Source organism: Sapajus apella, unplaced genomic scaffold (assembly GCF_009761245.1).
Source record: "Sapajus apella isolate SASKATOON/1434 unplaced genomic scaffold, GSC_monkey_1.0 scaffold59, whole genome shotgun sequence".
Classification (NCBI taxonomy): Eukaryota; Metazoa; Chordata; class Mammalia; order Primates; family Cebidae; genus Sapajus; species Sapajus apella.
This window is the reverse complement of record NW_022436999.1, coordinates 8,129,830-8,145,928: the sequence shown is the minus strand read 5'-3', so window position 1 is coordinate 8,145,928 and position 16,099 is coordinate 8,129,830. Positions and strand designations below refer to the sequence as shown.

General features: G+C 38.6%; 1 protein-coding gene across 8 annotated transcripts in view; it reads left to right on the top strand.

Annotated features, from left to right (window-relative positions):
• CHURC1 (churchill domain containing 1) overlaps nucleotides 1-16,099 on the top strand; it is a 32,210-nt gene that overhangs the window by 6,639 nt on the left and 9,472 nt on the right. Inside the window, exons 2-5 of one of the 8 annotated variants that reach the window (XR_004259096.1) lie at nucleotides 6,071-6,206; nucleotides 8,250-8,323; nucleotides 10,863-11,005; nucleotides 14,000-14,089. Coding sequence is in view for 5 of the 8 variants with exons in the window: in XM_032245875.1 (XP_032101766.1) it covers nucleotides 6,071-6,206; nucleotides 8,253-8,323; nucleotides 14,000-14,092 (300 nt within the window). In the remaining 3 variants the exon portion in view is untranslated. Of the gene's footprint in view, nucleotides 1-6,070; nucleotides 6,207-8,249; nucleotides 8,324-10,862; nucleotides 11,006-11,999; nucleotides 13,527-13,825; nucleotides 13,937-13,999; nucleotides 14,511-16,099 lie in introns of those variants that run through there. The other 7 variants (XR_004259095.1, XR_004259094.1, XM_032245875.1 and 4 more) reach the window with 7 other exon arrangements.

Genomic DNA, 16,099 nt, shown 5'->3' with positions numbered 1-16,099 from the left:
ATATCTGGGTATTCCTGTATTGTGTGCATATATATTTAGGATCTTTAGCTCTTCTTGTTGCATTGATCCTTTTATCATTATGTAATATCCTTCTTTGCTTCTTACGATCTTTGTTGCTTTGAAGTCTACTTTATCAGAGGCAAAAATTGCAACTCCTGCTTTTTATTTATTTATTTATTTTTGCTCTCCATTTGGTTGGTAAATCTTTCTCCATCCCTTTGTTTTGAGTCTTTGTGTATCCTTGCATGTGAGATGGGTCTGGATGCAGCATACCGATGGGTTTCGGCTTTTTTGCCTGACTGTCTTTGGATTGGGGGATTTAGTCGATTTAAATTTAGAATTAATAATAATATATGTGAGTTTAATACCCCCTTTTAATGTTAGCTGGCTGTTTTGCCCATTAGTTGATGTAAATTCTTGATTATGTTGATGCTCTTTACCTTTTGGTATTTTTTAGAAAGGCTGATACTGGTTGTTCCTTTCTATGTGTAGTGGTTCTTTCAGAAGCTCTTGTAAAGCAGGCCTGGTGGTGATGAAATCTCTGAGTGCTTGCTAGTTCACAAAAGATTTTATTTTCCTTCGCTTATGAAGCTTAGTTTGGCTGGATGTAAAATTCTAGGTTGAAAGTTCTTTTCTTTTTTTTTTTTTGAGACAGAGTTTCACTCATGTTACCCAGGCTGGAGTGCAATGGCGCGATCTCGGCTCACCGCAACCTCCGCCTCCTGGGTTCAGGCAATTCTCCTGCCTCAGCTTCCTGAGTAGCTGGGATTACAGGCACGCACCACCATGCCCAGCTAATTTTTTGTATTTTTTTTTAATAGAGACGGGGTTTCACCATGTTGACCAGGATGGTCTCGATCTTTTGACCTCGTGATCCACCCGCCTCGGCCTCCCAAAGTGCTGGGATTACAGGCTTGAGCCACAGCGCCCGGCCGAAAGTTCTTTTCTTTAAGGATGTTGAATATCGGCCCCCACTCTCTTCTGGCTTGTAGGGTTTCTGCTGAGAGATCTGCTGGGAGTCTGATAGGCTTCACTTTATGGGTAACCTGACCTTTCTCTCTGGCTGCCCTCAGTATTTTCTCCTTCATTTCAACCCTGGTGAATCTGGCGATTATGTGCCTTGAGGTTGGTCTTCTTGAGGAATATCTTTGTGGTGTTCTCTGTATTACCTGGCATTGAATATTGTCCTGCCTTGCTAGGTTGGGAAAGTTTTCCTGAATAATATCCTGAAGCGTATTTTCCAGCTTGGATTGATTCTCTCTGTCACATTCAGGCACACCTATCAAACGGAGGTTAGGTCTTTTCACATAGTCCCATATTTCTTGGAGACTTTGCTCGTTCCTTTTTATCCTTTTTTCTCTAATCTTGTTTTCTCGTTTTATTTCAGTAAGTTGGTCTTTGACCTCTGATATCTTTTCTTCTGCTTGATCAATTTGGCTGTTAAAACTTGTGCATACTTCGCGAAGTTCTCGTGTTGTGTTTTTCAGCTCCATTAATTCACTTATATATATATTCCTCTCTAAATTGTGTATTCTTGTTAACATTTCGTCAAACCTTTTTTCAAAGTTCTTAGTTTCTTTGCATTGGGTTAGAACGAGTTCTTTTAATTCACTGAAGTTTCTTATCATCCACCTTTTAAAGCCTGCTTCTGTTAACGGAACACACTCGTTCTCCATCAGACCTTGTTCCATTGCTGATGAACTGTGATCCCCTGTAGAGGGAGAGGCATTCTGATTTTGGGTATTCTCAGCCTTTTTAGGCTGATTTCTTCCCTTCGTTATAGATTTATCCATCTGTGGTCTTTATAATTACCGTCTTTTTAATTGGGTTTCTGAGTGGATGTCCAACTTGTTGATTCCCAGCGCTAAAATCTGAGCAACCCACTGCGCCGGCCAAAACAGCGGCGTTAAGATTGATGGTGCTTTTCTGATTCTGCACCAAGAACCGCCGCACCAAGGCAGCGGCAAAACCGCCTCGCTGGCCACAAGAGTCGCGCTGGCGACCCGTGGGGCTCCTCCGCTGGGAATCTCCTGGTGCGTGAGCAACAAAAATTCGTCTGAAAGTGTGGCATCCTCTTGTTCTCTGTGCTTTCACTGGGAGCCACAATCCCGAGCTGCTAGTGATCAGCCGTCTTGGATCTCTCTCCTATCTGAATCACATTTTCTAAGGGTACTTAACATGTTGATTTTCTTCCCCTTCTTCTTGAAACTGTTAGGATCTACTGTTACTATTGTGGAATTGATTTGAATTGCATTCTTTTTCTACCTGTTATGGGAGCCTCAAAACCTGCGCTGAGTAATGTGTGCTTTAGTTTACTTTTCCAAATTTGGATGTTAATAGTCTTGTCTCATTTAATAAAAGAGCTATGCTTCACTGATGAAGGTTACTCTTGCTACTTTCAAATGACCAGGGCTCTTCTAGAAAGTCCCATCCATTTCTTATACGTTATACTTGTATTTTGCCATTTGAAGCATTTACTTACCAGACAACAGATATATAGATACTTCTCTTCTTTCAGTGTTTCCTTAGAGTCACATTCTGTCTACTTACAAGAGGCAGAATTACTCAGGTTACAGAGGTTAGGCCTCATTGTGCAAGGAACCTGTGTCTGTGGCTGTAGTCCAGTTCTGGGGTCTATTTACTTGATATTGGTGTTTAGATCTTTTTAAAAACTATTTTGCTTTCCTTAATTTTTTGGAGTCCTTGGCAGTCAGCTTTCATAGATTCAAGGCAGTCTCCAATTCAAACTCCAGTAGACTTTTTTTTTTAAGTGTATAAGCTGATGTTAAAATTTACATGAAACTCAACCAGGAATGGCCAGATTATAGGACATAAACTACCTGATTTAAAGATTTACTATAAAACTATGGTATTCAGGGGAGTTTGATAGTAGTGGGTGGGTAGATATGTATATCAAGGGAACAGAATAGTCAAAGCAGACCCACATATGTATAGTCATTGACTTTTTCCTACAAAGGCACCATTCTTAATCAGTGGTGGAAAAGATAGTCTTCAACAAATCTTGCTAGAAAAATTGGATATCCATATGGAACTAAATAAACCTTGATTGTTACCTCATATATAAAATTATTTCAAAATGGATTATAAACCTAAACCTACAAACTAAAACTAGAAAACTAGAAAAAAAAAAAAATAAGAAGAAACTCTTTACAACCCTTGGGTAGACAGAGATGTCTTAGGAGAAAAAAAGCATGAAGTATAAAAGAAAAAATTGTAAATTGGACTTTATAAAAATCAAAACTGTTTGCTCATCGGAAGACACCATTAAAAAAGACAAATTAATTACAGAGAGAAAATATATTTGGGAAAAAACTTGTATCTAAGATATATAAAGAGCTATTATAACTCAAACAACCTAACTTTTTGAAAATGGGCAAAAGACTTGAGTAGACACTTCATAAAAGAAGATATATGAATAAACACCATGAAAAGATGCTCAACATCATTAGTCATCAAGGAAACAAAAATTAAAACTACAATGAGATAGCACTTTACATCACTGGAATGGCTAAAATAAAAAGATACCTAGTATTGCTGGCAGGAATGTATATTGGAAAACCATTTGGAGGTTTCTTGTAAAGTTAAATATTTTTACCATATTACTCAGTAATTCTACTTCCAGATATTAACCAAGGGAAAGGAATACATGTCCATCTAAGAATTGCACATGAATCTTCATAGCTGCTTTATTTATAATAGCCCCAAATGGAAACAACCCAAGTGTCTATAAACAGATGAATCTTACAGGGAATACTATTTGGCAATAAAAAGCAACAAAGTACCAATACCTACAATAACAGGGATGATTAACATAGGCATTATATTGAGCAAGAGAAGTTGGATATGAGTATACCGATTCTGTTAATATAAAATTCTAGAACGTGCAAGAGTGTAGAGATGGAAATCAGGTGAGTGGATGTATGAGGTGAGATGGAGGTCAGAGATAGACTGAAAAGCATGAAGGAACTTTTTGAGTGGATAGAATTTTTTTTTAAGACAGAGTCTCACTCTTTCGCCCAGACTGTAGTGCAGTGGAGCTATCGGCTCACTCAACCTCTGCCTCTCAGGTTCAAGCAATTCTGCCTCAGCTTCCCAAGTATTTTTAGTAGAGACGGGTTGCACTGTGTTGGCCAGGATGGTCTCAAACTCCTGACCTTGTGATCCGCCCACCTCGGCCTCCCAAAGTGTTGGTATTACAAGCAGGAGCCACCATGCCCGGCCTAGAAATGTGTTATACCTTGCCTGCGGTAGTGTTTACATGGGTATATATTAAAAGTCATTCACCTATATGTACCCTTAAAGTGTGTGAATTTTATTGTATATAAATTGTACCTCGGCCGGGCGTGGTGGCTCAAGCCTGTAATCCCAGCACTTTGGGAGGCCGAGGTGGGTGGATCACGAGGTCAGGAGATCAAGACCATCCTGGTCAACATGGTGACACCCCGTCTCTACTAAAAATACAAAAAATTAGCTGGGCATGGTGGCGCGCGCCTGTAATCCCGGCTACTCAGGAGGCTGAGGCAGGAGAATTGCCTGAACCCAGGAGGCGGAGGTTGCGGTGAGCTGAGATTGGGCCATTGCACTCCAGCCTGGGTAACAAGAGCGAAACTCCATCTCAAAAAAAAAAAAAAAAAAAAAAAAAAATTGTACCTCAGTAGATTTCATTTAAAAAAAAAAAATAAAGCATTTGTTCTTGATAGCTGAAAATGGATACTTTAATCCCAGGGCCCTTTTCCCTTTTAGTAGTTAAGACAGTGTGCCTGTGATTTAATAACTCTGAACTATGTAGTAATGTCTTGATTTCTCCCACCAGAGTTAATCTCTTCCTTAATACATAGAACTAGGAAGCCACTCAGAAAGGAGAGATTAATTCTGGTGCTTGGAATCCAGAAAGACTTCCTAGTGGCATTATTTATGGATCTTAATTTCACTGATGCTTCTTAAAACTTCTTAGAGGTGGGAACATATTTGGCTCATCTTTGAATCCTCCATTGTGCCTTTATAATACCAGATACATAGATGCACTGGAGAAACGTTGATTTGAGTGATTTTTAGTCACACTATTTAAAATTACTCTTTACATTTTTTGCTCAGAAATGTTTATTTGTAAAGTGATTTTTAATTTTTTAAAAATTTATTATACTTCAAGTTTTGGGGTACATGTGCAGATCATGCAGGTTTGTTACATAGGTATACACGTGCCATGGTGGTGGTTTGTTGCATCCATCACCCCCTCATCTACATTAGGTGTTTCTCCCCTAATGCTATGCCTTCACCCCACCCCCGCCCCCTGCTGTTTGTCTCCTAGCCCCTTAGCAAAGACTTCCCTTGGACCAGGAACGGTGGTTCATGACTATAATCCCAATACTTGTGAGGCTGAGGTGGAAAGATTGTTTGAGCCCAAGAGTTTGAGACCAGCCTGGGCCACACAGCAAGACTCAGTCTCAGTTACCAAAAAAAAAAAAAAAAAAAAAAAAAATGCTTCTCTGCCTTAATCACATGTATCCTTAAGGACTGACACCTATAGAGCTGAGAGTTTACTTTTGTTCATTTATTTTGTGTTATCAAGGATCAAAACTATTTGAACAAACAACTAAGCATCATAGTATATAAGATCATCTTTATCATTGACTCAGTTTCTATTTTGATTGAATTCTGGTTTTGATATGCTTTGTTTAATACTGTTGGCTATTAAATTTTCCTAATTTTCTGTTTTCATATTTTGTATTAAGATTTCCTTAAGTTGTTTCTAAATATTTATTTGCAGTTTGTCCTCTCTTTTCAACATAAGGAAGTCCTGAGAGACTTAAGGATCTAACACTATGCTTTAGTTGTGCTTTTTTTGTTTGTTTTTGTTTTTTTTTTTTAACATGAGTAACACTTCTTTCGGAAAGCTAGTAATTTCAAAAATTAATTGGTATATAACCTAGAAGTAAATGCTGGCCATTTTTTAGTTTCGTTTTGCCTTTAGAAATTTTAAGTCTATTAATCATTTTCACTAAAGATTTTGAAATGTAAAGAAATTAAATTCCTGTTTCTAATGTTACAGGGTAACACTTGCCTGGAGAATGGATCTTTCTTGCTGAACTTTACAGGCTGCGCGGTGTGCAATAAGCGTGATTTTATGCTGATCACAAACAAATCCTTGAAAGAAGAGGATGGAGAAGAAATAGTTACCTATGACCGTAAGCAGACTTTTTTTTTTTTAACCTGAGTGTGTTAGCAGGTATCAGCTTTTGGAAGTTGATATGTTACGCAAAATATTCTGAAGCCTATTTCAATATTGTATTACACACATAGTTACTAGTTAGGTTTTTAAGAGGAAAATGTTAACACCTCATTTATCTGGTATCATCAAATAGTATATGTAAATAACTTTTGCAGATAACTAAAGCTTGTGATTGAGGCACTGAATTTTTTTGTTCATCAAATTGTTTTTCAGGGGCATATTTTTAAAACCTTTACACTGCCTTAACAAGATATACTTTTTATTTTTGTTATTATTATGACCTTAGGGTCATTCATGTGAGTTTTCACTTTCTGCTACAGTATAATGCTGTGATATCCTCCAACAGCTATTAAAGTGTATAGGGCTGTTTGTCTCTATATTAAGTGACTTCAGGAATGCAGTGGTTTTTCTAGTCTTGTTTCTGCTGAGAACGTCTAGCTTTTTTTGGTCTCCAATCTCACTGTCTATTGTTCCTTACTTTTGCTGCTAAATCATAAGCTGCCTTCATATCTTGCTCCTCATCCTCAATCCTGGGAAACCAAATAAACTATGTATAAAAAAATCAATTCTGGCCAGGCACGGTGGCTCACGCCTGTAATCCCAGCACTTTGGGAGGCCCAGGCGGGCAGATCACAAAGTCAGGAGATCGAGACCATTCTGGCCAACATGGTGAAACCCCATCTTTTAAAAATAAAATAAAGTAAAAAAATCAATTCTAAGGTTAGCACTAAGGATTTCTGTAAGTTAAGTATATGTGTACTTCAGTGCCCAGATATTGTGACAAGTATTTAGCTATTCACATTCATTTTTTTGCTTGTCTCCTTGTTCTTAGGTACGTTCTGAATATATGAGAAATAAATGTGCAGGTAATGGTATTTTGACAGAGGAGTTTGAAAGGCACCAAGCCTTTAGAATGGAGTCAGATGATAAAAAAAAGTTCTAAGCTAACAAACAAACAAACAATAAAATGTTTTAAGCTAGAAGAATCTTTTTCTTTCTTTTTAGCATTTGTTTTCTTTAGACTGTATTTCATTCTAAGCAATAGGATATAGTGGTTAAGAGTAAGGGCTCTGGAGCTAGGCTGTTTGGGTTTGAATTTTGGTTCCCCTACCTCCTGGCTCAGTAGTCTTCCTAGTTACTTAACTGAAGTATGCCTTTGTTTTCTTATCTCTAAAAAGGTGGTAATGATAGTATCTACCTCATTGGGCTTTTTAGAAGATTAAATATTTAAAATAGTAGGCACTCAATAAATCATTGTTTTTACTAGATTCTTTTTTTAACCATTAAATTCATTTTAATGTCCAGCTTTGGTTTTTATTTATGATTGGTTCTAACAGTGCAGTTGCTATTATTCATGAGAATAAAAGCCTTTACATAGTTAAATAGGTCCAGCTTGGCTAGGCGAGGTAGCTCACACCTATAATCCTAGCACTTTGGGAGGCCCAGGAGGGTGGATTGGTTGAGTCCAGGGGTTCAAGACCAGCCTGGTCAACATAGTGAGACCTCACCTCCACAAAAATTCACATAAATTAGCTGAGTGTGGTGGTCCATGTGTTAAGCCCCTCCCTGGCCCAAGTTATCCTCCCAGCTACTCAGGAGGCTACGGTGGGAGGATAACTTGAGACTGGGAGGTTGAGGCTGCAGCAAGCCATGATCATGCCACTGCACTCCAGCCTGCCTCAAAAACAACAACAACAACAACAGATCTGGCTAATTTAAAAACACACTTAAATATCTTTTAACTGATTATCTTAAAGAACTTTCAGTGGCAATAAATGCATATTAAGTCTCTGAGTTCAGACTCTTAGTTATGTAGTGTTGCTATGTGGCAGATTCTGAATTTTTTAAAAATCAAGGTAGATATTATAGGTTTCCACCTATGTTAAATATGACAGACTTAAGATTCTCTTTAAATAATATGCTGAGAATAGAAATTTTAATAGAAGTTTTAAGAAACTCTCTAAGACTTAATTACATAATAAGTCTCTCTTTGTTTTAGCAGATTTGTGTAAGAATTGTCATCATGTAATAGCCAGACATGAGTATACATTCAGTATCATGGATGAATTTCAGGTAAATATAAGTATGGGTATGTTATGGGGAGGTTAGGGGAATAATAAAAGTGCCCTTGAAAATCTAAATACAGTTTTCATAAATGAAGCGCAAAGTGCTAACATATGTTAAAAGAGACCATGCCTCTCTCTCTCTCTTTTTTTTTTTTTTTTTTTTTTTTGAGATACTGTCTTGCTATGTTGCCCAGGGTGGTCTTGAATCGTGGGCTCAAGCAGTCCTCCCACCTCGGCCTCCAAAGTGTTGGAATTACAGGCATGAGCCACTGCTCCCAGCCCCATGCCTTTCCTATATCTGTGCAAGTTGAGAGACAGACTTTAGATGTGGGTGGATTTGTGCAAACCTCCCTTGACAAGAGTCACAAATCAAAATGTTTACTTTACAAATGATATCTCAGTTCTGTCATTTTTGTTTATAAAGAATAGTAGCACATTCTGGCTTCTTAGGAGGTTGCCATTGTGCTTCTTTTTTCTGCCCAGTTATGTGATTGCACAGTTGTGGCCTTTAAGTGGTGGGCTGTCCACTGCCACCATACTTGCCCACATGGAAATTGTGATAGGAGGTTATCTTTTTTTTCCCAAGTTGGCATGTAAAGTTGAACAACTCTGCAGTCACATGTGTGGTAAGACATTATAATATTATTAGTTAAGTAAAATTACAAGCTGGTTTTTATCAAGGTTGGAGGAGAAACACCGAACCTCTGTGAAGTTAGAGATTAAGAGATTTATCCTTATGATAAGGATAAATCATATGATTTAGCTATGATTTATCATAAGAATAAATCTCTTAATCTGAAAATTAATCTGGTGGTAGGGTATGGAATATGCGTAGTGGGGAGTAGATGTTGGAGAAGAGGAGACTGGGAGTAGAGAGTCTAGTTTAAGAGTCTTTTTCACTACCATTTCATAGTTTCTAGCATTGTGACTATAAGCAATCTTTCAAAGCTGGGCATGGTGGTGTGTGCCTATAGTTCGAGCTACTCAGGTGGCGGCGGCTGAGGCAGGAGAATCTCTTGAGGCCAGGTGTTTGAGTACAGTCTGGGCAACATAGTGAGACCCTATCTCTACTAAAAAATAAAAATAAATGATACTTTCAGGTGACCTCACTGGCCTTCCTGTAGCCCACCTTTAGCTACACTGCAATATTGAAGCTCCTCACTTTAATGTTCTCACTGGACTGGCCCAGCTTCCCTTTTATTTCCTGCTACTCTTTCGTATGTATGCCATACTTAGCATTGTCCCAGCTTTAGACTCCTGCTCCTCTCCTCTTAGAGAGGAAGATTTTTATTTACTCCTGTCTCATGCTACCCCTACTGCATTTCCTCAGGAATCTCATGTTATTGTCTCTCCTTGTAGTGTACTTTGATTCATCCTGTAATCGTCTCTTCTTCCTCTTGCTTCTTTACTTGAATAGGTTTTATTTGTTTGTTTCAACAAGGTCTGACTCTGCCACCCAGGATGAAGTGCTGTAGCATGATCACAGCTCACTGCAGCCTTGACCTCGCAGGCTCAAGCAGTCCTGCCTCAGCTTCTCAAGTAGCTGAGATCACAGGCACAAGCCACCATGCATGGCTAATTTTCAAAAATTTTTTTGTAGAAACGAGGTCTCACTTTGTTGCCCAAGCTGGTCTTGAACCACTGAGCTCAAGTAATCCTCCTGCGTCAGCCTCCCAAAGTGCTGGAATTATAGGTGTGGGCCATTGCCTGGCCACTTGAATAGGTCTTTACCTGATTTTCCTTATTTCCCTATGCCCCTCTTCACTACCCACAAACTGGTTTTCATTTACACTGTACTAAAACTATTCTCCCATAGGTTTCCTATAATCTAACCAAATCCTGTCATTTTACCTTAGTTTCTTTCTCTCTTACATGGCTTCTGCATCTGGTTTTATTAATCATTATTGTCTTTTTGAAGCATTTCTGCCCTTGAGGTCCATCCATACTGCTTGACTCTTTTCCTTTTAAAATCATTTTAGGCCGGGCATGGTGGCTCAAGCCTGTAATCCTAGCACTTTGGGAGGCCGAGGCGGGTGGATCACGAGGTCAAGAGATCGAGACTATCCTGGTCAACATGGTGAAACCCCGTCTCTACTAAAAATACAAAAAATTAGCTGGGCATGGTGGCACATGCCTGTAATCCCAGCTACTCAGGAGGCTGAGGCAGGAGAATTGCCTGAACCCAGGAGGCGGAGGTTGTGGTGAGCCGAGATCGCGCCATTGCACTGCAGCCTGGGTAACAAGAGTGAGACTCTGTCTCAAAAAAAAAAAAAAAATACAAATAAAATCATTTTAACTGCTCCTTTGTGTTTTCTCTCACTTTCTTTCCTGTTTTCCCTAAGTGACACTCCTGAGCTTTTGGTCTGTGGTCTGGAACCTTCTTTATGCTCTTTCATGTAGTGAACACACATGTACTCAGTCTCATTGAGACCTATTAAATACCTTTCACATTGCCTTCTCTAGCCTTCACGCCTACACCCCTCATGCCCTCTTTTCTTTGTTTTGCCCGCTTTTTTTTTCTGGCTCTGCCCACATACCATGTCAAGGGTCATACCCATTGAAGCCTGAATTACTGCAGCCTTCCCTCGATTGCAGTTCTGCACACTGCCATCAAGTTAATCTTCTTCAGGATGTCATCCTCCACTCCCCTGCCTACAAACCAAGAGCAGCTTCCTTTCCCTTTTACGACGTAAGTGATGCACTTGCCCTTTTCCATATTACTCTCCATACTCATGACTTTTCATTGATTTGAATTATCCCTGTCTCTACCTTCAGGCCAACTAAATCTTACCTCTTAGCAGAACTCAAATTCCATCGCCTCTTTGCTCTTGAAGCTCATGCATTTTTTCCCTTTTCTGAACTTTCCTTGTACCTATATCAGGCCCTGACTCTAGTGAACAGCCACTTGGGAACTTCTACCTCAGCCTGATGGCGTCAAGAACTCTCCATTCTCATCTGCCATTACTTACTGTCCTTGTCCCCACCCGACCCCAACCGCCTAGCCTATCCGAGCAGTAGTTCAAGTTCAGGGTGGGATTCCCAGCCACCATTGTTTTATATTAAACATGTTATAGGAAATGTAAACGTAGTCCAAAGTAGGCAGAATCGTGTCCTAACATACACTACCCAGCTTCAAGTTGCTTTATTCATGCTCCACTATCCCCACATCTCCCCATAGGATTATTTCCAAGAAAATTCCAAACATATCACTACCTCTGTAAATATTTCATTAGCCTTTCTGAAAGATAAGGATTCTGTTTTTAAAACAGCCATAATGCCATTGTTGAACAAAGTAGGATTTTCTGATGGCAAGACTAGGGGGAAAGTGGAGACAAAGCAACATAATTTACATGGAAAATTCGTCATAAATTATTATAGGTATCCTTTATTAAAAAAAAAAAATCCCCCTGCTGAAAGCTCCCAGCCCCCAACCAAAACGCACTGTGTGTTTACTTCAAGAAACAAGATGGAAACTATGAGACTCCTTTCTGTTGCTCTGTGAGCCAGGGAAGGAGAGGACTTGGAGTCAGAATTAACAGGGAGTAATAGACGAAAAGAGTAAAGGGGCCCTTAGAATTAAAAAAAAAAAAAAAAAAAAAAAAAAAAAAAAAAAAAATCTGGTCTTACTTGGATTCCAAAGTGATTCCACCACTCTGTTCTTCCCTCCAAATCTCTTCCCCTAGGCTCTGCACAGTTGGAGGCTTTGAGAGTCCCTATGAATGACTGGGGGAATTATTTTCTCTTCTTGGCTGGTTTTGATAAAAGGTGTCCTCATCTCATCATATTCCTGGCAGCACAGGGAGACGTGTTCCTGGCATCCCAAGTTAGAATTCTAGACATATTTTCCCACAGAAGCACTTCTATATATGGCTAGATTCTATGGTACTTGAACAATATAAATTTTAAAGGCTTGTGGATTTTTCTGAGACCCTAACTGCCATGTATAACATTACTTCTTTGGGAAATTGCTTTTGAATTCCAAATAATTGACTTGCAATGAAATTTGGGTTCCAGACTGCCTATAAAAATTACAGGTGTAATCAGTCTCACTGATTTAAATAATCTTGCCAGATTATCTATTAGGTTTTTTTCCCCTACCAACTTAGGTTGCAAATTTTGTAAAGTCAGACTTTGTTCTTTTCATGTCTGCTAGCGCATTGCAGAGCATGTAGGCACTCAGGATACATTTGTCAATGGCTAGATTGGTTGAAAACTCAAGTACTTGTTTAGCCTCACACATTTTCTGTTTTTGACTCTATTACTTTTTTCCTCCTTCTTTTCCTATAAAAGATTGCCATCCCAATAGTAATGTCTGGTGGGTTAAAGCTTTTTACTGCTTTCATCCACCGGACATTAAAGCAGTAGAAGTATTTGACAGCAGTAAAAGGCCTTGAAGAGGATGTATTTTTATTTTATTTTTAATTCAAAAAGCAATCTTTCTGCTGCTGTAACTAAGCTCCCCTCCTGAACTCACCAGTAGAAGATGGAAAAGGCAGTTGCCTGCTTCTGTTTCTTAGTACCACAGTCATTGTTTACCTCTGTGACCCTCTCTAGTGACTGTCTTAAACCCAAAAAACACAAACTGCCTTGACTGATCAGTTTCCAGACAGCTAGCAATCACAGCATCAGATGTGGAAATTCTAGTAGACTTAACATAGATGTTTGTTTTCATACAGCAGATAAAAGGCTTTTAAACAAAAGGTTTCAAAGAAATATGTCTCTGTAGTTTATGACTATGTTAAATATTCCAGAAAGGGACAGCTATAAGAATAGGACTTTTGGCTGGGTGCAGTGGCTCACACCTGTAATCCTGGCACTTTGGAAGGCCAAGGTAGGAAGATCACTTGAGCCTAGGAGTTTGAGGCCACCCTGGGCAAAATAGTGAGATCCCATCTCTACAAAAAAAATTTTTTTAATTACCCAAGTGTGATGCCACATGCATATAATCTCAGTTACTTGGGGGGACTAAGGTGGGCTGATCAGTTGACCCTAGGAGGTCAAGGCTGCAGTGAACCATCATTGTACCACTGCATTCCAGTCTGGGCAACACAGCAAGACCCTGCCTCAAAAAAAAAAAAAAAAAAAAGAATAGAACTTTGGCCTAAGGGTTTTTGCCTAAAATAAAATCACCTCTGTTACCAGTCTGGGCATTTGTTAAGCCTGGGAAGAAAACTTCTTAAATAGATCAAATTCTAGACAACTAGCTATCTGAAAATGAGGCAGGACATACTAGTGAATTTAACATAATTGTTTATTTTCCTAGAGTAGATAAAAATAGCTTTTTGGGTTTGGGAATTTTCTCCTTTTAAAAAATTATTTCTGTTGTGTATTCATGTTAAATATCCTAGAAAGGAACAGCTGTAAGAATAGAAATTTGTCCATAGGGACCCATACTCAAATTGCTCCACTGCTTTAAATAGCAGCCCTAAGCCAAATATATGTGCTAAGTCTGAGAAATAGCCATGTATTTCCAAGATGACATTTATGTATCAATGTATATGAACAACAGGCTCTGGAATATACAGAATAAGTCTAAGACATTGCTGATACATGTTGAAGAAATTGATCCAGTTTACAGAAAGAACATTCATGACAATTTGTAGAGAACATCTTAACCAGAGTAAGTTATAAAGCATCTCTTTCCCTGTTTCTCAAGGTAATTATGCACTTTATCTTGTTCTAGGAGTATACCATGCTGTGTCTGTTATGTGGCAAAGCCGAAGATACTATCAGTATTCTCCCTGATGACCCCCGACAAATGACTCTCTTATTCTAAGAATCCTTCTGCAGATCTGTTATAGCTATGTTGGGTTGGTTTACAATTGTCTTTTTCATTCATACTGAAAATTCTTTGCATGTTTTTTTTTCTGCTTAGACTTATTTATTCTTTGGGGAAGAAAAATAACGTAGGAGATGATCATTATTCTCTAGAGCTGAGCTCTTCTGCTAAAGTTCAAAGTTCATATCAGTGTAGCCAAAATGAAGCATCTTTGTTAGCAGTTATGTGGTCAGAAAACAACTAGAATGGGAACACACCTGATTCCCAGATTTTGGTTTCCAATAAAAGGAACCAGGGCTCCTTGGAAATTAATTCTAGAGCTTGGACATGAAATGTACAAGATAAGCCTAGAGCATCTTGTGCCACCGAAAACTGCAGTATTGAAATTAAAAAAAAAAAAAAAAAAAAAGGGCGGGGCATGGTGGCTCCCACCTGTAATTCCAGCACTTTGGGAGGCTGAGGCAGGTGGATCATGAGGTCAGAAGATCAAGACCATCCTGTCCAACATGGTGTAACCCCATCTCTACTAAAAATACAAAAATTAGCTGGGTGTGCTGGTGCATGCCTGTAATCCCAGCTACTCAGGAGACTGAGGTGGGGGAATTGCTTGAACCAGGGAGTCAGAGGTTGCAGTGAGCCAAGATTATGCCACTGCACCCCAGTCTGGTAATAGAGTGAGACTCTATCTCAAAAAAAAATTACAGTGATTGGGAGTATGTCAAACAGATAGAGGCTTGAACTGAAGGATCTCTGAATGGCCAAAGCTGGAGCAATTTGAGTAACAAAATAAAGTAGTGTTGGATTATAACCCAAACTATATAATAAATATTTACAAGTCCAAACTAATATAAATGATTGAATGAGAACAAATGTCTTGTGCAGAAGAATTTCAAATAATTTATGTAGATACTTCCCACTTAGTGTGGGCTCTGCATAGTGACTTCCTTGCAAAGAGTATAATATGGAAAGGGAGGAAAAGAGTAACTTTACAGTGGAGAAATCTGACAGACACTAGCTCAGCCAGATGATTGAGGTTAACATCATCCATGATAAGCCCTACTGATAGCATGTATCCTTGATAGCATCACATCACACAGAATGTGGTAAGAATGACACTTTAGCTCTGATCTTCCTCCCAAAAACCCGGAACCCAAGTCTGATCAGAGAAAAACATCCCACTAATTCCAGTTGAGGCATATTCTATAAAATACCTAACCAGTATTCCTCAAAACTATTAAGGCCATCAAAAACAAGGAAAATCTGAGACATGGTCACAGCCAAGAGGAGCCTGAGAAGATATGACTGCTAAGTGTAATGTGGTATCCTACACAGGGTTATGTACCAGCAAAAAAAAAAAAAAAAAAAAAAGGTCGCTTGGTAGAAACTAGGGAAATCTGAATACAGTGTGGACTTTAGTTAATAGGAATGAGAAATGGTTTCATTTGCTCTAAAGGGATCTTAGAATATCTTACTTTGCATGGTTACATGAACACTGGCTTGGACATTATACACTCTGGCTTTTAGGCCTCTCTGTCATTTACTAGCAGTATAGTCAGTAAGCAAAGCATTACTCTGGACTTTATTGTCCTGTTTCTATCAAGTTGGACTAATAAAAATTGATATTATATATTCATCACAGCATTGTTAGAAGATTTAAATGAATTAGTGAATGTAAAATACTTTAGAAAACATACAAAGTACTAGATACAATGAGGTGGCTTCAGTTAGTGCTTATTCTGAGACCTAAATTTAAAAGGTCAGCCATTAGAAACAAAAATGTTTCTTCTTCATATGTAGGAAATCTGGAAATTCTGAACTAAGGCTTTACTTATAAGAAAAAAGAAATGAGCAAAGTATTCATTGTAGATACCAGGGAAAAGCTTTGTTAATAACAGTAATAATAACTGAGGTTTATTAAGTACTTACTATGTGCTAAGACCTTTTTAAGCACTTAGTCCTCATTACCAACTTCATGAGGTAGGTGCTATTGACAGTTTAGCCACA